Genomic DNA, 20,457 nt, shown 5'->3' on the forward strand with positions numbered 1-20,457 from the left:
GGCTAATTCCTCTCCGCTGCCCTGGGATGAAAGGGGAGGTGCTGTGGTGAGCGGGGCTGTCCGGCCAGGGGTGCTCATGCAAAACGCTCATCATGTTCAGGAGTACATTAAGCATTGGTGATGAGAGCCCTGAGCTGCGGGGATGGGACATGGAGGCACAGAGCAAAGGACACGCACGCAGCCACCCTGTGTGCAACACGAGCAGGGGAAGGGCAGTGGGAGCTGCTTTCAAGCAGTGCTGCTGCTCCAGGCTTGGGGGGGCCGTGGGTCTGTGGCCCCTGCCAGCTCCCGTGGATGTGGGGAGGCAGCGGTGCCCCGCATCCGCATCCTTCTATGACCTGTTTTGGGTGACAGAGACGTGTCCTCCTCATGGCCATTAGAGAGCAGCACCGCTATGGCACACTGCCCGCACGTGGCAGCCAGGCGCACCCCGCAACACCAGGGACCCCAGGAAGCCCAGGAGCCAAGGGGCAAGGATGGAGGTCCCCAGTGGGACAGTCCTACAGGTCCCCAGTTCTGGACTGGCCACCGTGGGCTGCTGCAGAGGACTGACCTTCCAGGGCTCTTTGAGGGCTGCTGAGGCACAGAGCTGGGCTGGAGCTGGGACAAAGCATGGCCAAGGGGCACCTACCCAGGGGACAGCCCAGCCAGGGAGCTCACCTGCATCTTCCACTGTCCCCTGTGTGCCCACCCCCGCCCAGGGTGGGTGGGCTGTCACCCCCCTCCCTCTGGCACATGTGAAAGGCTCGGGGGGGGGGGGGGTGTCTGCCTGCATCCAGATTTGTGGGTGGTGGGCCAGGGCCCACAGTGAACATGTGTGATTTGAAATGGCATGGCCTTTCCGTGGGGTGTAGGTGTGGGGTCCCCAGTCCCCAGGGGTCATGTGACACAAGCTGGTTACATCTGCGAGGAAAGGTGCCCTGCAAGTGGGCATATGTGGGGTGTTTACAGACCTGTATGGGGAGGGAGCTCTGTGTGTCCTGGGAGGGAGGGGGCGAGCTGACCAGGGGTCTCTGTGAGTCTGTGGGGCCTTGGCATGTCGGGGGGGGGTGTCTTTGTGTCAAGGGGGGGGGTGCCTGTCTGGGGGGGGCTATTGCATCAAGGGGGGGCTGCCTGTCTGGGGGGGGCTATTGCATCAAGGAGGGCTGCCTGTTCGGGGGGATGTCTCTGTGTCAAGGGGGGGGGCTGCCTGTCTGGAGGGTCTCTGTGTCGAGGGGGGCATGCAGCTTTTGGGGAGCCCCTGTGCCGGGAAGGGGCTGTGGATACATGGGGGGCCCCGTGCCGTGGGAAGCAGCAGGACCGTGGCTAGGCTCCCCCCGAGACACCACAGCAAAGGCGCACGAGTGGGTGCACAGCACCCCCCACCCCCCTCCGCCGTGCGGCGGTCGCTTTAAGGACGGCGCGGGGCCGCCCGGGGGCGTGGCCCCTCGGGTGACGTCAGCGCGCCCATTGATAAAGCCAGCGGGATTCCCGGGACAGCAGCGCGCGCCGGCGGGGCCACGTGCGCGGGGGCCGACCCGCCCGAGCAGCCCCGCGAGCCGCCGTCTTCCGCGCCCGCCATGGAGCCTACCGGGCTCTTCCCGCCCTTCCCCGCCGCCTGCCTCCCCGCGCAGCCCGCCCCGGCGCCCCCGCACCGCGCGGCCGGGACCACCCGCATCGTCACCGACCCGATCTCCGGCCGCTCCTACAGCAAGGGCCGCCTGCTGGGAAAGGTACCGGGGGACGGGGCTGGGGGCGCGAGCCGCCGCGGGGGGCACCGGCCGGGGCTGTGCCGGGCGGAGTGGGGCTGGGAGCCGGTGCGGGGAGGGGCGGGGGCTGTGCGCCGGCTCGACCACCCTCTGGGGCGGCCCGGGGCTGAATGCGGCCCCTCGGCTGCTACCGGCCGCCCCCGCCCTCCCCGCCTCTCCCGGCGGGCCCGCGGCAGCGCTGGGAGCCGTGAATCACCGGGCTGGCTGCGTGCCGCGCCGGCTATCGGGGCCACATCGGTTTCGGGGCGCCCCGCGGGGTGTGTGTGGGCCGGCGGGTGCCCCGGTTCCCAGGGGTGCCCTTCCTCCCCTTGCCGGCGGCGTGTGTGGGAGGCGGGTGCCGGTTCCCAGCCCGGCCCGGGCGCGCTCGGCGGCTGAGTGTGCAGATGGGAGGCTGACATCACGGCAGGAAAAACCTGTCTCCATGGGGCTGCCTTTCGGTGGCCTCCGGTCCCCGGCCTCCCGCCCTGCGCAGGACTTTCCAGGTCGATCTGTCATGTGGAAAGATGCAGAATCCGGCCGTGACGGGAGGAAAAACGCCCTGAAGGTTTTACAGAAACTGGGTGAAGAAAATCTCTGATTGAGAGCATCACAGTTCAGATCTTAGTGGGCGATGCAGCAGGAAGGAGCGTGTGATGCTCGCAGGGCTGCGCTGCAAGGGAACGGAGGAGGCTTGTGAGCAGGCAGGGGCGAGGAGCAGTCTGTTACCCATCCATAACCACCTCTTCCCTCGCAGGGTGGGTTTGCCCGATGCTACGAAATGACGGACCTCTCCAGCAACAAAACCTATGCTGTGAAGGTCATTCCTCACAGCCGGGTGGCTAAACCCCACCAGCGGGAGAAGGTGGGTGCCATGGGGCTGGTGGGCTGCTGGCCTGGTGGGGTGCAGTGGGTGCCCTGTACTCACCCGGTACTACTGCTCCCTTTCAGATAGCTAATGAGATCGAGCTGCACCGGGACTTGCACCACAAGCACATTGTCAAGTTCTCCCACTACTTTGAGGATGCAGAGAGCATCTACATCTTCCTGGAGCACTGCAGTAGGAAGGTGAGCACTGGTGTGGCCTCCTTGTCAAAGGATCTCCTAGCAGAGCCATAGCTGGTTGAAGCAGCTTTATCTGAGGCGCTTTGTTAGCATTCTTTCTCCTGGGTTGCCTTGCTGCCAGCTCTGTTGCACCCCCTGAGCTCAGCCATAAGCCGTGTGGCTTTGCATGGTGCTGGGGACACTGCTGGCTGCCTGTTCTTGTTGCAAGCCTGTAGCTCCTGGTGGGGCCACCATAAATCCAGTTGTTCCCCTGGCTCTGCTGAACAACCTCAACCTTGTGTGGGGAGTCTGAGGTCATGGCTGTGGAAGAAGGATTATTTGTGGATGTGCAACTTCTGGAAAAACTGGCTTTGACCCTGCCTGCCCTATGCCTAGTCAGCAGGGCTGCCTGTTCTCCCTGCCTGCTATCATCAAGCTGCCTTGTCTCCCTCTGCAGTCCCTGGCCCACATCTGGAAGGCCCGCCATACTCTTCTGGAGCCTGAAGTGCGCTATTACCTCAAACAAATCATCTCAGGCTTGAGATACCTTCACCTCAAGGGCATCCTGCACAGAGACCTCAAGCTTGGTGAGTGCTGTGGTTGAGGCAGGGCACAGTGTGGGGAGCAGGCTGCCCCAGAGGGACTTGTGGTGATGTGTTGACCTTGACTTGCAGGCAACTTTTTCATTAATGAAAACATGGAGCTGAAAGTGGGGGACTTTGGGCTAGCTGCTTTCCAGCATACCTCTGACCAGAAGAAAAAGTAAGTTTGAGGTTTCACTCTTCCTCCTGAAGCTTCCTGGGAGGGTGGAGGGGTGACTGGTCCCTCCTGGCCTGGGGAGAGGAAACATTAGGGCCCCTTCCTGGGGTGGGAGAGCAATTCCTGTCCCAGCTGCAGGCAAGGCAAGGGGGCTGGAGGGGCTTTGTGGCCTCTCCTGGAGTAAGCTTGCAGCCGTCGGAGAGAACAATGTGCTGACTATCGCTATTGTGCCTGCCTGGCTGCCCTGCCGGCTGCGTGGGGCTGGGACACAAAGGCTCTGTTCCTCCCCAGCTCTAGGACAAGCACTTCCCACCGGCTCCCCAGGAGCAGCTGCTGCTCCTGACCCCTGGGAGCTGGAGAGTCTGTATGGGGCTCCGAGATGGGGGGAGGGCTCTGAGCCACAAAGAGCAAAATGGAGCAGGAGGGGACAGGCGGCAAGCTAAATTGCAGGGCTTGACAGGGGAGAGGCTGTGAGGGGATGCAGAGCGTGTACTGACGTGGTGCTCTGCCCCACAGGACGATATGTGGGACCCCCAACTACCTGGCCCCAGAAGTGCTGCTGAGGCAGGGCCACGGGCCCGAGTCAGATGTGTGGTCTCTGGGCTGTGTCATGTAAGTCTGTGCTTCTGGGGGGGCAGGGGGCTGGGCAGCCCTGCCTGTGTTGGGGTGGGGGGCTGGGCTGCGGAGCCACCCCAATGAGGAAGTCCTCTTGCAAGTCCTCTTGTGCTTTGCCTCGTGCCTTTGCGGTGGCTGCTGAAAGGCACAGGGAGGGGAGCGGGTGGCTGGATCCTGCCCAGCCCCTCTGCAGAGCGGGGGCTGCCGGGGGGCTGCGCGAGCCAGAGCTGCAGAGGGCAGGTGTTCTTGTGCCGTGCTTGACTCCGGGTCAGAGCAGGCTTGACTGCCCTGTGAACCTGATAAAGAACAGAAAATCTTGGTGGCTGGTGGCAGCTGCGGCTCTGTTTGGGGAGCGATTGCTGTGCTGCTTCGGCACATCCAGCCCCTCGGCTGGGCCTGCCCACAAGCTTCCTGCGCTGCTCCCCGCCTCAGCAGCTGCCCAGGGATGGGAGCGGTGGTGGCAGGGGGTAGCCTTTGCCTGCCAGCCTTGCTTCCTTCCCCGGGGCTCCTTGCCTGTTGCTCTAAACAGTCGCTAGGAGGAAGCGTGGCCGGATGTGAGCACGGCCACCCCGGCTGGAAGTGGTGCTCCCAGCCAGGTGTGGCTGGCCTAGTGCTAGTAATTCCCTAGCTGTAAGTGCTGCTGAGTCACAAGCTTGGTGGGGATGTGACAGTGGCACATGTGTCCCCTCCCAGGTACACCCTGCTGTGTGGGAACCCTCCCTTCGAGACCTCTGACCTCAAGGAGACCTACAGGTGTATCAAGCAGGTGGAATACACCCTCCCCGTCTTCCTCTCCCTGCCTGCCAAGCACCTCATTGCTGGCATCCTCAGACGCAACCCCCAGGACCGCCTCACGCTTGAGGAGATCTTGGACCATGAGTTCTTCAAGGTGAATGGGTGGCCCTGACCCTTCTCCAGGTGGGATGAGGCATTTGGGGCAGTGCAGGGTGCTGTCCTTTGAGCCCAAATCTCAGTCCTTCAAAGGAAGCAGCTGCTGTCCTGTCCAAATGCCAGCCAGGGGAACTGAGGGACCTAGTGTGCTCCTGCCACCTTGTCCCTATGGCATAGGCTGTTTCATGTACTGATGCTAGTTGTGGGGTCAAGGCATGATGGAAATGCAAGCTGGCTGTCAGGAAGGCTCTGAATGACTGTGGTCAGCCCAGGGCAGCTGCTCTGCCTGGAGCATGTGGGCTATGGAAACCAAACCTCTGCCTTGACCTCTCTGCAGGGCTACACGCCTGAGAAGCTCCCTCCCAGCAGCTGTGTGATGCCTCCAGAGCTGAGTCCCCCCAACCCAGCAAAGAGTCTGTTTGCTAAAGTCACCAAGACACTTTTTGGGAAGAAGTCATCCAAGGGTGAGTCCATACACTTGCCCAGGAGTGTCTGTGTGACCCTTCCTCTAGTGAGGAGTGGGCTCCTCCTGGAGAGATGTCCTGATGGGTCTCCATGCACCCCCTGCCTGGGGACAGTAAAAGTTGGGCTTGCCCCTGCCCTTCTGATGCTGGTGGCCTGACATGGGTGTGTGCCTGGAGAGCGGATGCTGTGCTGCCACACATGGGGACAGTTCCTCCTGGAAACCCTTGTGCTGCATGAGAACTGGGAAGTGAAAGTGGGAGGCAGCTGCCTGACACAGTCCTCACTGCTGTAGGCATGGGAGCAGATGAGGGAGAGCTGAGCTACTGGGAGCAGTGGCCCAGATGTCCTCATCCCCTGTGCTCAGCAGTGTGCTTATTGCTTGCTCCCTTCTCAGCCAAGAAGGGCTCTTTGGAGGACAAGGATGATATCTCCAGGCTGGTCACTGGGCTGATGAAGACCTCTATCTACCGGCAGATGAGCTATAAAGCAGTGGAAGGGAATGAGGTGAGAACATTCCTGAGCCTGTGCACACCCCTCTCTGGGGGAGCAGGCTGGATGGTGATAACGCCAGGTCCCTCCACAGGTCACCCCCATATCGTGCCGCAGTGCCAGCTCTAGTCCTGTGGAGACAGTGATAGAGGAGACCTCTCACAAGTCTGCATCCCCTTCCCTCCGGGGGACGATGGCCAGCAGCTGTGAGGGTGAGCAATACCCACCTGCCCAGGCCACCCCAGCCTACCCCGAGCTTCCTGCCCTGCCCTGGCTGATAGTGTGGCTGCTTGACTCAGCCTGTCATCTTCTCTCCACAGCCTTTGAAGACTGCATCACTGCCTCTACCATCATAGAGTCAGCGGTTCGGCTCCTGCGGACCTGCCTCTCCTCCATGCCCCCAGGTAAACTGGTTGGATTGCTTTGGGATGGGACAAGGGTGCTGTGCATCCCCTTCACCATGAAATGAAGGTGTGGCTGCTATTTGGGGTACCTTAAATGCTGCCAAAGGATGCTGTAGGAGGGTCTGCTCCCCCCTGGGGCGTGAGGTGGGCAGAGGGCTGACTGCCTGCTCTGCTCACCCCCTCTTCCCCACCAGCGGAGAAAAACCCAGCTTCCCTGGCCCGCCATGAGCATTTTGTCTGGGTGAGCAAGTGGGTGGATTACTCCAACAAATACGGCTTTGGCTACCAGCTCTCCAACCGCAGCATCGGGGTCCTCTTCAACAACGGCACGCACATGACCCTTTCCCCCAACCTCAGGTAAGTGGTGGGGAAGGAGCTGCTGTCTCTGGGGAAGCCCCTCTGGTGGGAAGGGGCAAGGGGAGGCTGTGCCAGGGGTGGGGTTTGGTGCTGGTTGGCCCCAAAACTCATGGTCTGTTCCCTCCCAGGACTGTGCATTACAACCCGACCAACAACAAACACCTTGTTTTCTCTGTGGCTGCCATCCCTGAGCAGCTGCAGGGACAGATGAGTGTCTTGTGCTATTTTGCATCCTACATGGAGCAGCATCTCATGGAGGTGGGTGCTGGGATCCTGGGCTGGGCATTGGGTCATGGCTTGACCACACTGCTTGGGGTTGCAGGACTCCCTGCTCACAGGCTATGGCCAGGTGGACACCCAGAGTTGTCCTGGGAGTGGGGACCCATCTGGGGGTGTGTCCAGGTTTGGCTGTGTGTATGCTGGTGGCAGAGCTCCCATGTATGGGACCAGTGGCTTACACAGACCTTTCTCTCCAAGGGAGGTGACTTGCCCAGCATAGATGACCTTGGGCAGCCTGCCCTACTTCTGCAGTGGGTGAAGACTGAGCAAGCCTTGCTCATGCTCTTCAGCAGCGGCACCCTTCAGGTACGTGTTGGGCACAGCGGAGATACCCAGACCCCCGTGGGGAAGAGGCTAGCTGGGGACTCCTGGCTTGTGTTAGATCTTGTCTGCCACAGCCCAAACGCAGGGCCCAGCTATGAAAACAGCTGTGAGTGCTGCTCCAGTACCTGGAGCTGGGTCACAGCTTGTCCAGCCCATGGGGGACATGACACTTCAGTTGGCTGCCTCAGTCTGCCCCATTGCTGGGGCTAGTGCATTCCTGCCGTGGGGCATGGAGCAGGGATACTCCTGGGCAGGTCGGGGAGGAGGAATGGGTCGAGGCAGGAAGGGTTGAGGCAGGAAGCGTGGCTCCATCCTGGCTCCCAACATGCTGCACGAAGCATGGGTTAAACAAAGCCCAACCTGCCTCCTAGGTGAACTTCTACAATGACCACACCAAGGTGATCATTAGCAAACCTGACCAGTCCTGCCTTGTCACCTACATCAACCGTGAGCGCAACTCCTACACCTACAAGCTGTGCAGCATCCAGGAGCTGGGCTGCTCTCCTGAGCTCCACTACCGCCTCGAATACATCCTCAAGCTCCTCCAAGAACAGGCTGAGGCCTAGCATGGGACCTTGGGGGGACCCTCTCTGGATGTAGAGGTCTCCCCCTGCCCTCCTACTGGATGGGAGGTATGTTGTGGTGCTTGCTGCCCACCTGGGCACCCTGTATCCTGGTGCTTAGCTGGATTCTGGACTAAGACATGTGGATGTAGTTACAGCAGCAGGTCTGGTCATCCTTGCTGCTTCCTGACTCTGGGAGATTGCTGATTGCTGCCTTCCTGCTGGCAGCTCCTGCTGTGGCTGTGCTGGTCTCGGAGTGGACTGGGGTGGCACGGGGGTGGGGGTGGGTGAGTGCCCTGCAGCCAGCTTTGGGACTGGCTGTGCCTTGTTTGTGCCCTGGCTGGCAGCTGCCTGCAGTGAGGGCTTGGGCTGCCTTGCCCAGGGTGATGCACCAGTTGCACAGACCCTCTGCATGACATGGAGAGGACCAGCACAGCCTTGACATGAAGGCTCAGCTGCTGTGGGATAGGGAAAACCTCTTCCCAGAGGTGGACAGGGGTGAAGGGCACTGCCTGCCCTGCCAGGGGCTGCGTGGGCTGGTGTGTACTACTCCACAACTGCTACACTAAGGAGGGGGCTGTGCTGGGCCCAGCCATGCCCTGTTGGCTTCCAAATTGTGAATTGTCTGGTACAACCTGAGGTTTGATAATGGGTGGGGGGGATAGGATTAGAGGGCTTGCCTGGAGAAGCCCTTGCTGAGACCTGGGGAGGTTTCTTGTTTCAAGGCAGTCTCTGCCATGGGGGACTATTTATGTGTCTTATTTATATGGAATTATTTATTTTCCTGTTGATCTGTCTATGTGCAGCTCCCCTGTCCCTGACTCACCTTAATAAAAACTTGTGTAAGGTCAAACTGCATCTGCCTTGCTTGGACCTGGGGCTGCACAAGGGCTTTGTCATTATCTTAATCCTTACTCCAGGGCTGCTTCTGCCTGTCAGGCAAGACCCCCTCTTGGCACTGGCTGTTGCTGGGGCACGGGGTCAGGGAGGCAGGATGGGTGTAAGGAGCCCATGGAGTACCTTCACTGCCCTTCCTGGGGCTGGCAGGAAGGGTGGAGTTAGTTCTTGCTGATGCCTGTGGAGCCTTGGAGCTGCCTCAGTTTCTCCTTGCTGCTGCCAAACCATCATTCCCTTTCTGCGCTTGGACCAAACCCAGTAGCTCTGATGCTTTTGCTGAGCTGCAGAAGGCAGGAGCTGTGGCCCCTGGGCTGAGTGTGTTGCCTGGGTCCTTGCACTATGACACCTGGTGTGATGGGATATGAGCTGGGAATGAAGCCAGGAAAGAGGAGGGACTTAATCTGCTCCATGAGCTTGCTTTGAAGGTGGTCTGTCACCTCCTTCCCCAGCACTGGTGTAATCAATCTGCCTAGGAGCAGCTTGTGCTGTGGGAAGCAGCCTGGGCTGTTCCCTGTGGCACAGCCTTGGGCAGCTGCCTGTTCCAGAGCAGTGCAGCCTTTTGGGTTGTATTTGCTGCAGCTTGGGTCTTTCTGCAGTCTATGGTAGTAGGAGGTATAGTGTGGGTGTGAGCCCAGGCTGGGGGCTGCAGTGAGCATCAGGGCACTGAGGTGCATCCATACCTTGCCCCCTGCGCACGCCATGGCCAAAGACTTCAGGTATGAGCCACAGCTGGAGAGTATCTGTTTATTTCAGCTGCTTTCCCCCTGCAGCTCTGCAAGGCTGGGTGGAGGGAGAGGCAGGCACTATTCAAAGTAGACCCCATGCACTATGGCCACAGCAAACAGCGAGGCATTGGAGAAGGTGGTAGAGGCAAAGTTGTCATTCTCAGGGTCCCACAGTGCCCGGCTGGCCACCAACAGGCTCTGCTGGCCCCGCTGGCCCAGCAGCACATGGCAGACCAGCTTGTAGCGGGGTGGCACCACCTCCTTCACCTGGCTCTGCAGCAGCTCGGCCAGGCTTTGGGCTAGCAAGGCACTGCCCTGGGGGCTATAGACCATGGTCCCCAGGGCACTGGCCAGGGCACGCTCCAGCACCTGCTGCACCCGCCCTGCGTTGAACTTGCAGCCTTCGTCTGGCTGCATCCTGTAAGTGTTTTCGAGTTGGGTTTTGAGGATGGGCTGGAAAAGAGGGAGCCCAGAGAAGCTCACACGGCTGAGGAGCATCCAGGGCCCGATGGAGGGGCGCCTACCCCCCGGGGCAGCCCCAAGTGAGCTGCGGCGGCTGGCCAGTGGTGCTGGGAGCATGTTGAGGATGGAGCTGCAGCGGGAGGGCAGGAGCTGTGGTTTGCCTTCCTCGGTGCCCCGGGCTGGGAGCTACGGCGGGTGGCCCGGAGCAGAGGGGCTTCAGTTCTGTCTACAGCAGTCACCTGGGCTGGCAGGCCTGCCTCTGGGGAGGGCTGCTCAGCCATACGGGTGGCCTGGAAAGGAGACATGGCTCGGTTGTCAGGGGAAGGTGGGTTTTCCCCCAGCCTCTCTATTCCACCACCTTTCTGCATTGCTTCTCCCTGACCTCTGTAAATCCCATGTGTCCTGGCACACAGGTCCCTGCAGGGCTGGATGCAGAGGGGCTGGGGAGACCATGGCAGCTGCCTTCCCTTGCCCAGCAGCCTCAGCCAGCTGGAACTGATCTGGTGCAGCTAAGCGTGGTCCATCCAGCCCTCTGCTCTAGCATCCCCAGCCTTTCCGGGAGTGGCTCCTCCCTCTCCAGCCCCCCCAGCCCTCCTGCCTGCATCTGGTTCCATACTTACACCTGCCCTGCCAGGGTAAAACCAGGGGACTTGTCTCTGGCTGATGTGCTTCCAACTGCCCAGGACCACCTTGCTCCCACAAGTGGCAGCGAACCTGTTGTGTTCCTGGAGTGTGAAGAGTTGCTATGTGACACTGCAACTCCCCAGGGCTGCTCCAGGGCACGGCTTCTGTAACTCCTTGTTTCCTGGTCCCTGGACAGCACAATCCCCTTACTCCTGCCTTGTCTGTGTTTCCAGCTGTGCCAGCATAGGGACATGGTTGCTCCAAGCACATGTCCTCCAGCCTTGGCTGCTCTGCCAGCCTGAACAATATTTGCTGACGTTGAATGTGCAAAGGAAGAGCAAGGGGTGAAGAAAAACCACTGGGATCACCACTTTGCACCCCAGCTATGGGCTGCACAGGGGTTGGGACCTCCAGCAGCTTGATTTTACCCAGAGGTCTGCATCTTTTGGGTACTTATTCCCCTGCACCAAAGGAAAGTTTGAGCGGGTGAGCACTCACCAGGTGCAGCCCTGCTCTGCTGCCACAATGCCCTGCTCCAGAGCGCAGTTCTGCTGGGGGCTCCTGACCCCGGGCGAGGTTTCTCTCTGCTGGCGGAGCCCAGCCCAGCTGGTACGCCACAGCCGCCCCATCAATGTGCCTTTGTCTGGCCTGGCTGCTGAGCTATTTGAGGAAAGTGGAGATGCCTTTTGTGTTTCTATCTCCCGTCAGAGGTATTTATAGCCTGACGCTGACTAGCGCTGCCAAGCACGCTGGCAGCTGGACCCCGTTCCCTCAGGGTGCCGCACTTGCTGTGGGCCCTGCTCCTCCCTCTTGCTCCCACCACTGCTGGCAAGCAGAGGTGGGGTCCCTCTGTGGGCACCCTCCCCACATCCCTGCATGCAGGTTGTCTGGGGCCAGTCAGACTTGGGAGAAAGGGGATGGGGCATCCCCTGGCACAGCTCTTGGTTTGGGTTTGGGTGAGGCTGGTTATGCTTTTTGGCTGTGATTGCTTGTGTCCTAAGCAGCCATGATAGTTGCAGGGCTTTGGCCTGGAGCATCAGCAGGAGAGAAAGCTTTTGCTGTTTCAGGAGGCAGATCTCCCCTCTGGGCTCAAGTTTGCTCCACTGCTGGTGCCGGCGACCCAGCCATGCCTGGCAGCTTTCCACAGGGACTGTGCATGTGGACATGGGAGTGATCTTTCTGCATTTAACCTGTGCATGTGTTGCCTTTTCCAAAATCCCAGCTACCTACCTCCCTTCACCCCTATCTGCCCCATCCACGGGCTCCTCTGCAGCAAAGCCATCAGGCTGGAGGGCAGCTGGAGGTGCTGGGGCTGTGCCATAAGCCGTGGCAGGGGAGATGCTAATCACATCAAGATCCAGGGCTGCTTCCCCACTCCGATCCAGTCCAGCAAAACACCCAGACGGAGCTGCCTTAGCAGCAAGGGTGGGCTTTGCCGCTCGCCACCCCCTCTCTGCCTGCCTGGCTGCCTGGCCACGTGCTGCCTGCCAGGTTTCCCTAGCAATGGGCCATGTCGTACAGCGCGGCAGCCTCCTCCCAGCAGCCTCCCCAGGCCGGCCTGCCTCCGGCCTGCCTCCCGCCTGCCTGCGCCGCCTTCCTCCGCCGCCCTCCCCAAGGCAGCCCATGGCCGGACTCTGCTCGGCGCAGCTGCAGGGCGAAGCGGCAGCCTTCACCGCCGCCCTCCGCACTCTGGTCAACAACCCCCAGTTCAGGTGAGGGGCCGGGGGGGGCATCACCCCCCCCCAGCCATGCCGAAGCCCCCAGTGCCTGCTCCGTGCTGTTTTCCTGCGGTCCCAAGCCCTGACGGGGGGGTTTGGAGCCCCTGGGCAGTGCGGGAGCCCCGGGGATCTGGCATGGTGGGGACATCCCGCACGGCTTTTGCAGCACTCCCCCCACATCTGCACAGCAGCAGGAGCCCCCAGGGCTGCCGGGTGTGTATCCCCCTGGGACAGCCACCGGCTGTCCAGAGGAGGGAAGGTCCCCGGGTGCACGGTGCCAGCAGGGTAAGGCAGCGTCGCAGGCTAAACCCTGCGCTGGGGGTCCTGCCCTTGCCAGGAGTGGGGGTACTGCAGCCACTGTGCTGCCCAGGGGCAGCCGCCTGTGTTCAGCTCCTTTCCCACCCCAGCTTCACCAGTACTGTCCTTCGACATCTCCAAGCTCCTCGCACCCTGGAAGGCAGGCAGCAGCCTGGCTGGCCCTGTCACAGCACCTGGTATTCCTGTTACCTCCCCCTGGAGTGCGGAGTGGAGATGGAAAGCCACTGCCTTGGCCACCTCCCACCTACACGGTCTGTCCTGCTTGGCAGCTGGCTAGCTGTGTGGTCCTCTTCGCCTGCTTCATGCTGAGACCTGGCACAAATGCCAGTGCTATCTGAGGAAATCCCCATCCCTGCTGAAATTTTTGGCTACCCAGAAGAGAAATCCCAGTGAAAACTCCCCACCCACAGCATCAGGCAGTGGGGAAGCGGCTGCCAGTGCCTGGTCATCCCCAGCCCATATCCTGCTGCTCACATCTTGCATCTCACACCTTTTGTCCTGCATCCTGCAACCTGAGATCTGCACTCCGCATCCATCAACTTCATCCTGCATCCTTCCTCCTGTAGCCTGCAGGCTTCATTCTGCATCCTGCAACCTTCGTTCTGCATCTCACATCCTGCAACCTTCATTCTACACCCATGCTTCAGCCTGCATCCCAGACTTTGCATCCCACAACTGCAGACTGTATCCCACATCTCACAGCCTGCACCATGCTTCCTCCTCTGGTCCTGTGGACCATAGCCATGGAACAGTTTATTTCAGTCCCCTTGCAGCAGCAGTCATGGAGGACCTTTTGGGCTCTGCTCACACTGCCCAGCACACCCCAGCTGTGTGTAGCTGGACAGATGTGCAGAATGTTCTAGATGCTCTTCCCTCTGGTGGGCACATCTATCTCCCTGTGAGGGTCAGGCCGTGAGTATACTCACAGCCTCATGACCGCTAGAGTTTGGGTGGCGTGTCTTCTGCTCATTGCCCTGCTGGGATGGAGGAAGAGAGGAGGAGGGGACAAAGTGATGGATGGGCCATGGCTGCATGGTGCGCACAGGCTGGAGACTCCCTGCCCCTTTGCCCATTCCCTTTCCTCCAATCTTGCCTTCCTTTCCTGGGGCCACAATGCTGGGGAGCCATGCTGGGGGGCTATGGGGGACCAGGTCAGCAGGATGGACCCTGTGCCCCAGTATGCACAAGCTGACCCCTCCTGCAGGCCTTGGGAGGGCCAGTGCCAGCCCTGCTGATGCTGGAAGATTTACATCCCTGAGCCTATGAGTCAGTTCCTGTGAGTCAAGGAGGCTGAGTCTGGTGACAGCCAGCTTTCCCCAGCTCTGTTGTGCCAAAAGAGAAAGCCACTTTCTCCACCTGTCCCTGGCCTTTCTCTGCCCTGCTCTGTGCCAGCATCCGTGGCTGTCTGTGCTTTCCAGAGGACCTGTCTTGCTCACCCTGCCTGCAGCATTCAGATGGCTGCAGGGAGCCACCAGCAAGGACCCCTCCCTGCCTCTGCTGGGAAAAGTCCCTCAGTTAAAACTAAAGGGCACTACCCTGCTGGGACAGGCACCCAGCCAGTGCCTGTCCATGTGCCCTGTCCCAGCCCCAGGGCATCTTGTCCTCTGGCTTCCCAGGTACCCCATCCCTCATGGTCCTCTCTCCCCCACAGCGATGTAACGTTCGTGGTGGGTCAGGAGCAGCAGAAGGTGTTTGCACACCGCTGTGTGCTGGCGTGCCGCTGCCAGGCTTTCCAGGGGATGCTTAGCCAGGGGCCGGTGGACAGTGAGGAGTCCCCCAGCAACATCCCACCCCAGGGCCCCTTCATCCTGGGAAATGTGCAGCCTGAGGTCTTCCTGGCCGTCATCGAGTTCCTCTACACTAACAGCGTCACTCTCAACAGCTGCATTGTGAGTGGGGCTGGGGCTGGGGCTGGCGGGGACCATGGGCGTGAGAGGGACAAGGGGGGGATGCAGGTGCACAAGGTGCTTTGCAGCTCCTGGGGTGCCAAAGGTGGTGGTGGGGGTGGTCTGAATGATGCTTTCTGACTGGCTAACAGTGTAATAAGTGTGGGGTCTCAGCACAGCACAGTGGGGAGTCCAGAGCACCTTGTCTTACATGTGTCTGCCCCAATCTTGGGACAGCTGGCTGTGCACACCCTAGGTGCTGGGAATGGGGACACCAGAGCAGGACACCTTTGTATGCCCCCATGGGGCAGCCCCTTGCCCCTCCATGTCCCATCTGGGAGCTCCCAGAGGGGCAGGAGGACACATGCCCTTGGCCCCTGGGTTGCCATGCCTGTCTGTGGCCCTGCACACCGATGCTCACAAGGTCTGTCTTGCCTGCAGGCGCTGGAGGTGCTGACCTCGTCGGTGGAGTATGGCCTGCAGGACCTGTGCAAGGTATGGCCCTGCTTACACTGGGGGGGTGGTCCCCAAGTGCCCCCGTGCTGAGGAGCCCCCCAAGATTGTCCCTGCGTGGCTGGTGGCTCTGAGGATGGCACCACGGAGCATCAGCTGGGTCCAGTGTAGGCTCAGCCCCTGCTTCTCGATCCCAGAGGGTCTCTCCGGTGGGATCTCCCTTGAGGGGGTGCAGCACCGGCCGGGAGCCCCACAGGGGCTGGGGAATCCCGGGGAAGGACACGGGGCCTCCACACGGCAGAAAGCCCCTCTGCCATCGCCCACGCTGCCCTCCGGTCAGCTGGCAGGATGACGCCGTAGGGAAAGCCCTGGTCCTGGGGAGCACTCAGCACCCCTGCCCGGTGCCGCTTCGGGAAGGCAGCAGCGAGTGAAAAGCAGGGGAGGCAGCCAGACAAGGAGGCGCAGGGAGCTGGAGCAGCTCTGCGTCGGGGAGGGTGGCCAGGCCACGTCATCAATGATTCCTTAATTGCGGCTGATCGCGTGACCTGCCGTCTCGCGCCCGGACTTCCCCTCCCTTCCCACCGCGCCGGGAGGGACCCTGCGGAGGGGCTGAGCGGTGCGTCGAGGCGGCGGGACCTGCCCCGTCACCCTGCGGGGGACAAGGTCAGCAGAAGCCCAGATGTGGCACAGGGCTGTCGAACAGCTGGCTGGGCAGGGAAAGGGCACAAACGGTGTCGCAAAAAAGGGGGACCCGGTGCTCCAGCCGCGCCCCGCCACGCAGCAAATGCATCCTCAGGGAATGAGCTGCAGCAGGGAGAGCCGTAGAGGAGGGGTGGGAGGGAAAGGGGATGACCAGGGACAGCCGGGGAGGGCCCTGGCTGCGTCCCCAGCTGCAGGGTGACCTCATGTCCCTCCTGCCAATGACTCAGGGCCCTTCTGCTCCAGCTGATGGCTCCTTCCTGCATGTCACATCCCCTTGGATTCCCCGGGGGCTCTGACCCCTTTGCGCTGGACTGACCGACGCAGCTGAGATGGGCAGGAGGGAAGTCCTGCTCCCTGACAGACATGCCTGTCTGGCTGCATCACCCGTGTGTGAGCTGCAGCCGGAGATGCTGGTCCCCCAGCAGGCATAGGCAGAGAGCAGCTGGCAGGCAGAGCTGGGCAAAGTTGGGGTCACCCCCAGTTCGCTGCAGCTGGCACCAGGGCTGTCCCCTGTGGCAGAGCACAGCTGGTGACAATGGTCAGGGTTAAGTGACCCACCTGGGGCTATGAGGCTGGCTGGGGTTTCACTACATCAGGCTCAGTCCCTGGCTAAATCAGTGCCCTGGCAGGCTGTCCACAGGCTGTGCTACAAGCCCTCATCCCACAGCCCACCCCACTGCCTCACGAAACACTGGGGGGCTGGCTGTGCCTCCACCCCATGTCCCATATCCTGGGGGGTTCAGGACTTGCTGAGAATTGAGGGTGGTTGTGGTGCTGGTGGGTTTCCACCATACTCATCCTCTCCCCATGTACCTTCCAGCTCTGCGTCAAGTTCATCAAGGACACGCTGAGTGTGGAGCAGGTCTGTGAGGCCCTGCAGGTGAGTGTGACCCCAGTGGTGTCACAGGGGGTCAAATATAACCCGTCTGATTTGGGGCAGGAGGTGGCCAGACCCTCCTGCTCTCGGCTGGATGGTGGGGCAGGATTTCCTACCCACCCCTGGCTCAGCGGCTGCCCTGCCAGCTCCTGGGCACATTGTACCAGGCTGCAAGGAACACAAGGGCCACCACAGCCTGGCAGGGAAGTATCTTCATGCTGCTCTGAGCAGGGCTGGCCCAAGCTCCCCGGTGCCAGGACCTTGCCATCATCTGCATGAAACTGGGAGGCACTGGTTTTCTGGGAGCTCACATGGTTTTGAGGCCAGTACCAAAAAAACCTGCTAAGAGTTGGGGCACCTAAAAATAGCCTTGGGGGAGCCCCAGTGGCCCTGCCACGGTGCTTGATGGGACCCTGCTCCCCACAGAAGGGGCGTTTGTTCCATCTCCCACTGGCTGAAATAATGCTCTTGGGGCGGCAAAATGTCAGCCCCAGAGCACAGAAGTTTCCACCAGCGGTGGTGCCAGACCACCACGGCATAAACAGATCTAAAACTGGCCTGGAGGAAACAAACAGAAACCCCCCAAAACCCCAGAACAAAACAAATTTGAAGAAAACATCTCACCTTCCTCCCTGCTTGCATCAACACCAGTCCCCTGATGTGAGGGAGGCCGTGCTTGCCCTGCCTGTGCTGGTACCAAGTACCCTGGCATGCAGGGGCTGCCACCACAGGGGACAGGGATGTGTCCTCCTGATGCCCAGATGGGCCATGCCAGCCCTGGGATGAGCATCGCTGGGTAGGGCTGGGTGAGGATGAGAGGACCCCAGATTCCTGCTGCACTGGGAGATGGCAGCTATGGGGCAGCTATGGAGCATAGTGGGGCTTTAAGCTGACCCTGTGCCCATGCAAGGAGCGCTGGGGATGGATGGCTACATGTCCCTGCAGTGTGGCCTTGTGAGATTGATGCCAGGGCCCTTTGCTCTCCCAGGGATGGGTGACATCATCAAGGAGCAGTGGAAAATCAGATGCTTCCTGCAGACGGTGGGGCTGGGTGACGGTTGTGGGTGGTGGAGCCACCAAACCTTTTGCTGTTGGGCACGCCAGAAAAGGAGGAGGTCCTTGGTGCCCCTTCCACACCATACCCGCACTGTGGCACCCAAGCACGGGGATACTCACTTCACCTGGGTCCCTGGGCGTGCCTGTCTCTGTAGGGCTTTGGTGAGGGGGTCCTTCCTGCTCCAGACCCCCTTGCAGGTGTCTGTGTTGTCCCACAGGCTGCAGTGACCTACGGGCAGGCAGACCTCCAGCAGCACTGCCTGGCCTTCATCGAGGGTTGCACTGCGGTACGGCTGTGAATGATGGGGGAGCATGGATGGGGTACCCCAGGGCATGGGCAGCAGCGGGGGACACAGCGTGTGGCAGGGGAGTGCAGCCCTGAGGAATGGGGTGGCTGGAGGCTGGGCAGGGGCGGAAAGGGAGCAAAGGGTGGTGGGGGAGACAGTGCTGGGTGCCAGGTAGAGGCTGGCTGGGGGCGTGCCAGGGGATGGGGGTCTGGGTAGGGGGGTGCCTGGGTCTGATGGCCTATGGAGCGGAGGGAGGAGTGGTGTGGGGGTCCTGGTACCAGCGCCGCGGTGTGCTGGCAGGAGGTGGTGCGAACACAGGGTTTCCACGAGCTGTCCGACGTGGTGCTGGCGCAGGTGCTGCGCAGCGACCGCTTGGCTGTGGATGAGCTGGACCTGGTGCAGGCTGTGCGGGAGTGGGCACACGTCAGCTCGGTGAGTGCAACGTGGCAGTGACCGGGGGTGGTGGTTCTGGCTGGCCACCCCCAGGCAGACCCACCCAGGGGTGCCTGGACTCCCACCAGCCCAGGCAGGGAACACAGGCACCCTGTCCCTGAGCCCCAGGGCTGTCTCGCTTCCCCCCAAACACCCTGTGGTGCCCAGGGCATCACCAGCCTATCCCGCTGGCTGGCAGGCCGTCCTAGAGCGCCCGGTGCCCGAGGTGGCCGCCCTGCCCGTGCGGGAGCTGCGCCTGCCCTTGCTGGCACCCAGCGAGCTGGTGACACTGGAGAGCCACAACCAGCGGGATCTGCTCATCCCGGTGAGTTGCTGCCTCCTCTCGGGGTGCCGTGGCTCATCTCTGGGGGGGAACCATGCTGTGGCCACGCTGATGTCCCCGTCCCTCTCCCCGTCCCGGTAGGTGGAGAGCATCGCGGCGGCCTGGCGGTCCCATGCGCTGCGGAAGGGCAGCGGGGTGCCCTCGCGCCTCTGCCGGCCCCGCCGTGGCACGCGGCCCCGCGACCACCACCGGCACCTGGGCCCACACGCCAAGTAGGGCCAGCACCGAGGTGCCCCCAGCCCGAGCAGGGGGCTTGGGCAGCGGCAGTGCCCCCCGGCCGGGTGCCCTGCAGCGGGGCTGACATTGCCGGGGCCGAGAGCACCAGTGAAGGGCTTTGCCCCGTGCCACAGCGTTGGGGTCAGGGCAGGATGCCCAGGTGACCCCCAGAAATGGTGGGGGGACCGGGGGGGGGTCGGAGCTGGGCCATGGCGGGGCGTGTGAGGACATCCAGTGGCAGTGAGGAGGGCAGTGACCCCGGGGGCGGTGGGGCCGCAGGGTGAGCCCCCCCCTTTCCCCCCCCCGACTGCTGCCCCCGCCCCCACCAGGCGGGCCCTTCCCCGGCGCCGTGCTGCCCCCCCCCGGCAGCGGGGCGGTGCTGCAGCGGGCGGGGCGCTGGCACCGGGACAACCCCCCCCCCCCCCCCCCCCCCCCCCCCCCCCCCCCCGTGGCAGCGGCGGAGGCGGGGGCTCAATGGGATGGGGAGCCTGGGGCTTGGGCGCGGGGGGGCAAATGGAAGGGGAGACCCTGGCATCTCTGCACCCACCCAGCACCGCTGCACCAATGCCAGTGACATCTCCCCCCCACCCCACCCCACCCTCGGAACCTCACCCCAAGCCCTGCCAGCAGCCCCCAGCCCCTCATGGCTCCGGGGTTGGGGACACGTGCAGGACAGGCTGACAGCACACACACCCCCCGCCACACACCCCACTCCACACTGTGCGCCCCTCCTTGCACGTTTGCACATCCCGTTGCATGTGTGCACACAGCAGGGTCTGTCTCAAGCATCCCTCCCCCCCCCGCCACCTCTGCCCCCCAGAAGAAAGGGCTAGACACGGCAGGTAATTTATATATAATATATATATTTACTCTTTAAAAATAAACCTTCGGTCCCCACTACCGCCTGTACAAACTACAAAAATAAACCTTTGCTCTCTTTGATATAAATAACTTAGATGGCGTGTTGGGGGGGGGGAGCTGCCCGCCGTGCCCACGCCTGGCACGGGGACGGGGTCCCCAGGGCCACCCCAGCTCAGTGGCAGTGTCTGGGGGCCGGGGGGGCTGGGGCCATGGGCACAGCAAACACCGCTGGAGTTAAAGTGCTGGGTAATGGTGCAGACGGTGCCCGGGATGGGGCTGGGGACAGGGACAGAGGCTGGCCTGGGGACAGCCCTGACGTGCGGGGACAGCAAGGACCACCCCAAGGACACACACACAAACCCCCCGCAAAACCCTGCCCGTGTGGTGGAAACCACAGGCTCCCTGGCTCCGCCGCGGCACATCCCTGATCTCCAGCCCTCCCGTGTTCGCCAGTGGGGAAACTGAGGCACGGAGCCGCACACCGGAGAGGGGTGAGCTGCCCGTGGCCGCCCAGCACCCCGTGGAGCCGGGGCATGGACCAGGTGTGTGCCCCTACCCTGGGCTCCCACTGCCTCCGGTGGGCAGCCCCGTACCGGCAAAGGGGCTGCCCCCTCCCTGCCTGCACCCCGGGCAGCTGGGCGGGGCTGTAGGCTGAAGAAATAAATCTTTTAAAATAAGCTTAAAAA

General features: G+C 61.9%; 3 protein-coding genes across 4 annotated transcripts; 2 read left to right on the top strand and 1 right to left on the bottom strand.

The window, feature by feature from the left end:
• The first annotated feature begins 1,476 nt into the window (after positions 1–1,476).
• Positions 1,477–8,767, top strand: PLK3 (polo like kinase 3). 2 transcript variants are annotated; one of them, XM_040611287.1, is made up of 15 exons: positions 1,477–1,712; positions 2,482–2,589; positions 2,676–2,792; positions 3,226–3,355; positions 3,443–3,530; positions 4,044–4,139; positions 4,836–5,031; positions 5,371–5,497; positions 5,893–6,002; positions 6,070–6,199; positions 6,308–6,391; positions 6,586–6,748; positions 6,877–7,006; positions 7,226–7,333; positions 7,723–8,767. In XM_040611287.1, exons 1-15 carry the CDS (start codon positions 1,560–1,562, stop codon positions 7,915–7,917), a joined length of 1,935 nt encoding a protein of 644 aa, XP_040467221.1. In that variant the 5' UTR covers positions 1,477–1,559; the 3' UTR covers positions 7,918–8,767. The 2 variants fall into 2 exon arrangements, with proteins under 2 accessions (XP_040467221.1, XP_040467222.1); XM_040611288.1 differs by having other exon boundaries at positions 6,082–6,199.
• Positions 8,768–9,614: 847 nt separating this feature from the next.
• Positions 9,615–10,285, bottom strand: DYNLT4 (dynein light chain Tctex-type 4). The gene is given in 2 exon segments (XM_040609916.1): positions 9,615–10,174; positions 10,177–10,285. Coding segments are annotated over 2 exon segments (663 nt in total). The 5' UTR covers positions 10,280–10,285.
• A 1,840-nt stretch (positions 10,286–12,125) lies between these two features.
• BTBD19 (BTB domain containing 19) lies at positions 12,126–19,323 on the top strand. The gene is made up of 8 exons (XM_040611369.1): positions 12,126–12,334; positions 14,310–14,547; positions 14,986–15,039; positions 16,520–16,579; positions 17,851–17,919; positions 18,220–18,351; positions 18,551–18,676; positions 18,776–19,323. Exons 1-8 carry the CDS (start codon positions 12,126–12,128, stop codon positions 18,908–18,910), a joined length of 1,023 nt encoding a protein of 340 aa, XP_040467303.1. The 3' UTR covers positions 18,911–19,323.
• The last annotated feature ends 1,134 nt before the right edge of the window (positions 19,324–20,457 follow it).

Source organism: Falco naumanni, chromosome 11 (genome assembly GCF_017639655.2).
Source record: "Falco naumanni isolate bFalNau1 chromosome 11, bFalNau1.pat, whole genome shotgun sequence".
In the NCBI taxonomy this organism is placed as follows: domain Eukaryota; kingdom Metazoa; phylum Chordata; class Aves; order Falconiformes; family Falconidae; genus Falco; species Falco naumanni.

Bases quoted from the DNA above. Each gene is read 5' to 3' on its own strand.
- PLK3 (XM_040611287.1), top strand. From the start codon at position 1,560: ATGGAGCCTACCGGGCTCTTCCCGCCCTTCCCCGCCGCCTGCCTCCCC. The intron at 4,140-4,835 runs GTAAGTCTGTGC...GTCCCCTCCCAG, and splicing joins TGGTCTCTGGGCTGTGTCAT to GTACACCCTGCTGTGTGGGA. The intron at 5,498-5,892 runs GTGAGTCCATAC...CTCCCTTCTCAG, and splicing joins TGGGAAGAAGTCATCCAAGG to CCAAGAAGGGCTCTTTGGAG.
- BTBD19 (XM_040611369.1), top strand. From the start codon at position 12,126: ATGGGCCATGTCGTACAGCGCGGCAGCCTCCTCCCAGCAGCCTCCCCA. The intron at 18,352-18,550 runs GTGAGTGCAACG...GCTGGCTGGCAG, and splicing joins AGTGGGCACACGTCAGCTCG to GCCGTCCTAGAGCGCCCGGT. The intron at 18,677-18,775 runs GTGAGTTGCTGC...CCGTCCCGGTAG, and splicing joins AGCGGGATCTGCTCATCCCG to GTGGAGAGCATCGCGGCGGC.